General features: G+C 56.7%; 1 protein-coding gene across 1 annotated transcript; it reads left to right on the plus strand.

Annotated features, from left to right (window-relative positions):
* Positions 1 to 965: 965 nt before the first annotated feature.
* On the plus strand, positions 966 to 4,326 carry GALR2 (galanin receptor 2). Its single transcript, XM_009094457.4, has 2 exons — positions 966 to 1,558; positions 2,864 to 4,326. The coding sequence occupies exons 1-2, from the start codon at positions 1,218 to 1,220 to the stop codon at positions 3,642 to 3,644; spliced, it is 1,122 nt and encodes a 373-aa protein (XP_009092705.1). The 5' UTR covers positions 966 to 1,217; the 3' UTR covers positions 3,645 to 4,326.
* The last annotated feature ends 3,994 nt before the right edge of the window (positions 4,327 to 8,320 follow it).

Below are 8,320 nucleotides of genomic sequence, written 5' to 3' on the forward strand. Positions count from 1 at the left end.
AACGGAGAAGCCGTGGAGTGAGTTAGTTCCAGAAGTAATTGAGGCAGTAAGTATTTCTCTCTCCACAGAAGCAAAACAAGGCAGGCTGGGGTGGGGTCAGACGGAGAATCCTTGGAGAGCTGAATGCAGCGGCTGCTCCCAAGGCTTCCATCCGTGCAGGACCAAAAAGGCAATTCTGCAGGAAGAAGACGCAGCACGAAAAAGATTTGTTCTGGCATCAATGTACCACGCTGCTCTCCCAGCCGTGGGGAGAAGTGCGGTTTCTCCTGAAAACCTGGGCTCAGTTCGGCTCTTGTGGTGCGAGGAGTTCGCTGCCCGCTGGACAAAGCGGACACCTTCGCAGGCAGAGGATCCCCGTTACTAAAATCCAGCCCTGCAGCCCCTGGGGGTGAACAAACAAACCCTCTTTCAGTGGCTACTGAAGGGGGAGGCGATTAGAAAACCCTGCAGACGCCTCACTTTGGGTGCCGAGCTCCCTTTGGGGTGCCCAGCCCGGCTGCCCCAGCCCCTCCGGAGGGGTAACAGCACTGAGTGACATTTCCCCCTCATCCCAGAGCAAACCCGGCCCGGCCCGAGCCCCTGAGCCCCCCGAGGGGAGCGGGGTGGGGATCCCCTTCCCGGGGCGCGGTGCGCGGGGCCGGGCGGGAGCCGCGCCCGGAGCCCCCGGGCCCCCCCGCTCCGCCGGCGCACGGAGAGCGCCGGAGCCGCCCCGCCGGAGCCGCCCCGAGCTCCCGCACACCCGGAGGAGGTGAAGGGCCCCCGGCTCCCCCGCGCCCCTGCCGGCTCCCCGTGCGCCCCGGCGGGACCCCCGCTCGCTCCCCATGCACCCCCTTTCCCGTGCAGCTCCCGTGCGCTCTCCGTGCTCCCCTTCCACCGTTCTCCCCCTTCCCGTGCATCCGTTCTGTGCTCCCCAGGGTGCTCTCCCTGCACCTCCTTTCCCGTGCAATCCCTGCTGACCTCTCCGTGCACCCCTTTTCCTTTGCATCCCTGCTGCACTCCCCACTGCGCGTCTTTTCCTACCCACCCCTTTTCTGTGCATCCCCGGTGTGCTCCTCGCTGACCTTTCCCCGCACCCCCTTCCCTTTTCCTCCCTTCTGTGCTCCCCACCGCGCTCTCCCCGCACCCCCTGGTGCCCCCCCACACTGATCTCCCTGTGCCCCCCGGTGCTTTCTCCACGCACGCTGCCCCCTCCAGCCCCTAGCCGTGCATTCCCGGCCATGAACGGCTCGCTGGCGGGCTCCGGGGGGGGCTGGCAGCCCGAGTCCGTGATCATCCCCCTCGTGTACTTCATCATCTTCCTCGTGGGCACCGTGGGCAACAGCCTGGTCCTGGCCGTGCTGCTGCGCAACGGGCAGGTGAAGAACACGACCAACATCTTCATCCTCAACCTGGGGATGGCCGACCTCTGCTTCATCCTTTTCTGCGTCCCCTTCCAAGCCACCATCTACACCCTGGAGGGATGGGTGTTCGGGCCCTTCATGTGCAAGGCCGTCCATTTCTTTATTTACCTGACCATGTACGCCAGCAGCTTCACCCTGGCCACCGTCTCCCTGGACAGGTAGGAGAGGGAACGGGGTGGGGAGGGGCTGCCTGCATCCTGAGGCTCTCCTTTCTCTGGATCCCACCGGGGCAGGGAGGGGACAGATTCCCCTGGAGCTAAATCCTGACTGCTGTGATCTCCCTGGGCTCCTGGGGGAATCCAGGAGCATTTCCCAGTTGATGTGTTTGAGGAAGTGCAACCACCGAATGTGAGGGGCTGCAGATGGGGATCCCTGGCCCCAGTGCCCAGCTGGAGGAAGCTTTCAGACCCCAAAGCTGTAGGACTGTAGTGAAGTGGGGATGAAAAATGCAAAAGAAGCAAAGCTCAGTCCCTGTGCAGCTCTGGCTCTTTCTGGGATGCACAGAGAGAGCCCCTTCCCTCCCAATAGCCCCTGGCAAAGCAGGCAGACCTTGAGGAAAAAAAACCACTGGGATGTTTGAGCTGAAACACTGATTTTCCCACCCTCCCCTTCTATTAGCAAAAAGGCCCTCTCTGTCCCTGTGCTGTCCCTTGTCCCAGTGATTATCCAGCCCATTCCAGGGTGGGTTTTGCTGGGAAGCCTGGTGCTCCTGCCTGTGCTTTACCTCAGTCCCTGCCTCTGCAAGGGCCAGTGAGTTATGACCCTGCAGCAAGCAAGAGGCTGGGAGCTCCTGGTGCTGCTCCACTCAGTGCCCAAACCCTGTGAGGTGGGATGTGGAAAGTCCATGTGCCAGTCCCCTGGGAGGCCCTGGAGCCCAGCTGGATGTGTTCTGCTATCCCAGCACAGCCCTGCACTGGCTGCTGACAGCATCCCCAGGGGCTGCCTCTCCCCCTGTATCCCACTGAGCAGAGCGAACAGATGTGTTGAGCAAGGGAGGCCTTGCACAAGCCTCAGATGTGAGTGCAATTAAGGGACTAGCTAATTACAGAGCTGGAAAGGGGTGATGTGCTCTCATGTGTGCCAATACAAGGAATGCTGTGTCTGGGGTTCCTGGGCACTTGCTCCTGCCTTTGTATCCTCACTGCTCCAATCATTTGTTCAAGACACTGATGGTGAAGTGAGGGTCTCTTGGATTAGGGGAGGGACACAAGGGGACCATCCCCATTGTCCCCACAACCACTGCCAAGAGCAGAGGGTGACAGGACAGGGTCAGGGAGAGAATCTTCCTCAGTCCTTTGTGCTGCACAGGGTCGCTAAGAAGCACCAGGGAATCAGTTGTGTGATTCACTGCCCTGGAAATCCCAAATCCATCTTTTCTGCCCTTTCTCCAACCTGCTCCTGGCAATGCTCTCTCTGTGCCCTCCCCAGGACTGCAGCCATGTCCCTCTCCCTTTGCCATGCAGGTATTTGGCCATACGATACCCCCTGCACTCCAGGGAGCTGAGGACACCCAGGAACGCCCTCCTGGCCATTTGTCTCATCTGGGGCCTCTCCTTCATCTTCTCGGGCCCTTACCTCAGCTACTACCAGGAGTTCCAGCTGGCCAACCTGACTGTCTGCCACCCCATCTGGGAGATCTCCCAGCGCAAGATCATGGACACCTGCACCTTCATCTTCAGCTACATCATCCCCGTGCTCATCCTGAGCCTCACTTACGTGCGGACTATTCGCTACCTGTGGCGCTCTGTGGACCCCCTCCAAGACATGTCAGAGTCCAAGAAGGCCAAGAGGAAGGTCACCAGGATGATCATCATTGTGGCCGTTTTGTTTTGCCTCTGCTGGCTGCCCCATCACCTGGTCATCCTGTGCGTGTGGTTCGGGTACTTTCCCCTGAACCACTCCACGTACGTGCTGCGCATCCTCTCGCACGTCATCTCCTACGCCAACTCCTGCGTCAACCCCATCGTCTACGCCCTGGTCTCCAAGCACTTCCGCAAGGGCTTCAAGAAGATCTTCAGCTGCCTCCTGCACAAGAAGGCAGCACACAGGGTGCACGTGGCCCAGGCTGTCCGCACAGTCAGCACGCTGGAGGCAGAGCTTAGCGAGGTGACCCAGCTGAGCGAAGCCCTGCCCGGGCGCTCAGCTGCGTGCTGCAGGCCCCCCGCGCAGCCCTGGGGGGAGGCAGAGATGCAGGGGCAGCAGCAGAGAGCAGATGGCTCCTCTGTCACCTTCAAAATCAGCTAGCAGAGCTTCCTCCCACCCCAGGGCTTTGCAGTCTCCTGCAGCATTGCAGGCCTGGGGCCAGGCTACATTTTGGGTTGAAATGGGTCCAGTTGAATCCTTTTCATTCAAATGCACTCAGCTGTCACAACCGTGATGGTGCTAATACAAACTCAGCCAAGAACCAACCAAGGACAGGATTTGCTTCCACCAAGCACTTGCTGAGAGCAGAGAGATCAAACCCAAAAATCCACTGCCATGTGTAAACACCTGCTCCTCTGTCATGGATGGACTTACTCCCTGTTGCATCTATACCCAGAGCCTGTGAAAAACTCTGGCCCCTCCAACCAGCGTCTGGAGCTAGTGGGTGCACTTTTAGGGACATTTGGAAAGTCTTGGTTTGTTTGTGTCCTGGTTCAGGAGCGGCATCCTGGGGCAGCACTGGGCACAAACCCAGCTCAGGTAGGAAGATCCAGGAGCGAAGCACACGAGGTCACCAAGGACCAAGGGGAGGAAGGTTGTTTGCCAGGGAAGCAGAGCCATGGACCCATGGTAGGGGAAGGATTTTAAAGCCTTTGCACAGCCTGGGGACAGCTCAGCATCTCAAGAAGGCAAGGTGCTCATGGAGACAAGCAGGGCACTGACACTGAGGTGGGACAGCCAGGGCTGTGTGAGAACTGGGAGTGCCCAGCACACCTGGGAATAAATAAAGCCCCTCCATCCCACCGGCTGTGTCCAGCTCCTTTGGGAAGCCCCAGAGCTGCAGTGGAGGAGAGGGTGGGGGTGGTGGGACCTGCTGGATGCAAGGAAGCTGAGGGGGGATGAAGGATGTGGGTGATGCCCGAGCACATCCCTGGAAGGGGGCACTGTGGCTCAGGAATGTCACTGCACTCGCTGAGTGACGCTGCCCACAGAGGCTGCTGTGATTCACACTCTCACCTCTTAACCCTACAAAGGCTCCACGGGTGCCTGAGCCCTGTGACTGCCATCAGCCAAGGGCTAAATCCTTCCTTTTGTTTACCAGAAGAGCATCACGGGACCAGGATCAAGTCACCCTTTTGAAAACCCCGTGGCAGAGCACAACCAGAGGTGGTGGCCAAAGTGAAGGGAGCTGGGATGAGCTCTGCATCCCTACAATTCCCAGGGGTGTACCCCAACAGCCCACATGAAGCTCAGGTCTCTATAAACTGCCATTCCCGAGGCTCTAAGTCTGTCTGCCCTGAATTCACTGTTGTGAATCCCCACAGCAGAGCTCCCCAGGGCTGGGTATTTCTGTCCAGGACCCTGGCTTTCCCTGGGGGGTCTGCTCCTGACACAGCCCTCGTCCACCCAGCCCCAGTGCTTGGCCTTTTTTTCTTGAGAAGCTCTTGACTGTGAAACATTTCTTCTCCCCTGCTGAGTGTTATTATAACCAGATCTTCCTCTCCCCACAGAGAGGGCCATAAATTGGCCACCTCCTCCTATCAGTAACAGTGATATTTAGTCTAGTCCTGTTCCCAGCATAAGTCACAGAGAGCAGCATATAAGCAGCTCCATTAATTACATCTGCATTTATCTCCCTGCTCAACCCTTCACAGCCAGGGAAAACATTGAAGCAGCTGCACAAACACAGCTAAAAGCCTTACTTTCCTTGGGCTCTCATTTACCTCTGCTCTGAGAGCCACAGCATCTGCGCCTCCAACAGATCCCACACATACTGAGGGATTCAATCCACTTTCCTGGGCAGTTATCAGCTCACCTTGGGGATGGAGGTGTTGGCCAACCCCTTCTGCACTGCCCAAGGGCACAGGTCCCTGTGCTGGCATGGCAGGGGGTGCAATATCCCCATGGCCCCTGTCAGAGACACTGATTCTGCTTGCCCATCCATTCCACCCCAGCCTTTCCAACAGCCTCCCAAGCCCATGGCTGACCCTGCCCTGTCCTGCTAACCGCTCTAGAGCTGCCCAGCCACACCATGACCACTTTGAAGACATCCCAGGACACCCCTTCCTCAGGTCCCAGCCCAAAGCATCACTGTGGCCCCTCTGGGCACCACTGGCACCTGCTTATTTTTGGTCACTGCTCAGCAATGAGGTCCCAAAGGGTGACAGCAGGCTGGGGGGAGGCTCTGCACAGCTCCCAGCCTGGGGGGCTGCACCTCACTGCTGCCTCCAGTACCCCCAAATCCCCACATGCACAGGGCTCAAATGGCTGCTCTCACCCTCTCCAAGGGCAGACAGGGGCTTGGTGATGGTCACACAGCAAGGTCAGAGCTCTGTGTTGTGACACATTCAACACCCCCCTCCTCATTTTATGGATCCTCACCCATCCATTGACTCTCACTTGGCTGCAGGTGTAAGAGTGAAGCCTGGGCCAGATCATTACACTGCTCACAGCAAATTCAGAATTAGAGAAAAAAGCCCCCTCCAGCTTATCTGACACTGTCCCTGCTCTTCTGAGGAGGAAACCATCACCCTCACACCCAGCCTGTGCCTTGATGAGCCCTCCAAGGGCAAACACAAGGTTTTGCTGCCAACACAAAACCATATTTAGAAGCTACTTTCCCCCTCAAATAACAGAGCATATCAGGCCCAGATGGAAAAGACAAGAGCATCAGGATCTGCTGACACTCACCATGCTCCCAGCTGAGAGAAATGGGCTCCTGGTCCATTCCCCTGGGAGGTTTTATCTTAAATTAAGAGCACTGCAAGTCCTTATGTTCCAGTTAAAATTTAATAAAAGCATATTTAATTGGAAGTGAAAAATGAATAGGCTGAACTGAGCTCCCATCAAGCCCAAGAGTGGGCAGGGAGGTGAGGGACACTTGGCTGAAACCTCAGTTGGTGTGAGCTTTCCAGTGAGCTTTCCACACAGATTTATCAGTAGGGTTACAGAAGTTTTTTTGGTTTGTGGTTTTGTTTTCAAATATTTACTCTGCCAAATTTGCTCCCCAGTCTGAGGAGGCAGCAGAGAGCACCCCCAGACCCTGGCACAGCCCTCAGCATGGGTGCAGGCAGCTAAAAAATAAGGGAGAAATGGGGCTCTGCCCCCAAAACCTTGGATATTAGAGATACATTCCCTGTGCCAAGGCAGAACAGGAGGTGAGGGAAGGGTGTCAGACCCCACAGGAGCCTTGGGAGAAGCAAAAGGGGAGGCAGAGGGGGTCCAGCCCCATCTGTGGGCCCTTGCCATGGTCTCAGGATGACTCCAGTCTCCACTCTCAGCTCTCAGAGGGGCATGAAGGGCTCAGCTGTGAGAGGGTCAGGCTGTGCTGGCCACCATGGTGGCTCTTAATTAACGTGTTGCAAACACATTCCTGACCATAAAAAGGCAGGGAGCTCACAGAGCCCTCCCCTGGCGCTGCACGGGGTTGAACACAGCTCAGCCTGGAGGCTCCCCACTCCCACACTGAGGAAGGGGTGGCTCAGGACATAACATGCTGCTGCTCCCAAAGCAGCTCTGGCTCCCCACATTCATCCCCTGTGCAGGGAGAGGCAGGGGGAATCCTCACAGCCAGGCTGAGTGGGAGGCTGGATTAAGGGAACAGGGACCAGGTGGCTCTGGTTTCACTCTAAGTCAGGGAAATGAGGGTCTTGATTCCCACCTGGGAGCAGAAATTACCTGTTCCCCCAGGGAATCACCACCTCCAGCTCCTCTATACTGCACAGATATCAGCCCCCAGCAGCCTCCTATCCCCCTTCCTTCCTCCAGATGCAGCCAGGGCATCCCTGAGGTAGAAACAGTGCAGTCAGCTACTGGTGCTGCTAATGGGGGGACCAGGAGAGAGCGGGATGTTTTATATCCCATCTCTGGCTATATCTGCCCCTCAGCCCCGGTCTGGTACAGCATTCTTGGGGCAACAGGCTGACAGCAAAGCCTAGCAAGTCCTCTTTTGGTGGGGGGCATGCAGAGGCATTCCCAGAGCCTCTGGAGAACAGGATGTGGCCCTATCCCAGACCCTTGGACGATCTCATGCATTTTCTTTAGATTCTGGTTGGCACAAAAGCATCAGCTCAGGGAGGATTTCAGCTCCTGCCCACTAAAGCTCAGGTGCTCAGTAAAGCTGCAGGCAAAGCTCCCCCTCCCTCTCCTGGCTTTCTCTGTGACTGTTCCAGGTGAATTGCCTCGCCCTGGGATCAGCTGCAATAAAACATGTTTTACAGCTCAGCATGAATTCCACGCACTCTCCTCAAGAAAGAAATTCATATCAGACTGCTGCAGTGTCAGAAACAGATCCAGAAAGATGCAATCCAGCTCCTTCTGGTGAATGTCAGGGTGTGTAGCCAGCAGACTCAACACTGCATGAAACACAAGTCAGCAGAGCATTGCTTATGTATAAAACCATTGCCCGGCGCCTGCCAGCCTCCAGAGGCTCTTGGAACTGGCAGAGGTTAAAAACAGCAAGTACAAGATCTCAGGTTTCCACAGACATTTGAGACTTGACAGCAGGAGGAAGGTTTCTGCAGGGAGAGCTCTTATGTTGGCACTGTGAGCCTGCATGGTCAGACACACAAAAACAGTCAGGTGCTGGTCAAGACCTGAACTCACACTGTGGCTCAGCTCTGGGCTGGATGAGCCTGTCAAAACTGCTGTTTTCAGGCATTTGCTACACCAGGCTGAGGAAGAGGAGGCCAGGGGTTCAGAAAGGACAGGAGCTACCTGAAAAACATCTGTCTGAGAAGGCACAGCCCAGGCAGGCAGCTGGGTCTGCCACATCACAA

Source organism: Serinus canaria, chromosome 18, assembly GCF_022539315.1.
Source record: "Serinus canaria isolate serCan28SL12 chromosome 18, serCan2020, whole genome shotgun sequence".
NCBI classification, from domain to species: domain Eukaryota; kingdom Metazoa; phylum Chordata; class Aves; order Passeriformes; family Fringillidae; genus Serinus; species Serinus canaria.

Excerpts from the sequence above, each read along its gene's own strand:
- GALR2 (XM_009094457.4), top strand. The coding sequence starts at position 1,218 with ATGAACGGCTCGCTGGCGGGCTCCGGGGGGGGCTGGCAGCCCGAGTCC. Across the intron at positions 1,559-2,863 it reads GCCACCGTCTCCCTGGACAG|GTATTTGGCCATACGATACC; the intron begins GTAGGAGAGGGA and ends TTTGCCATGCAG.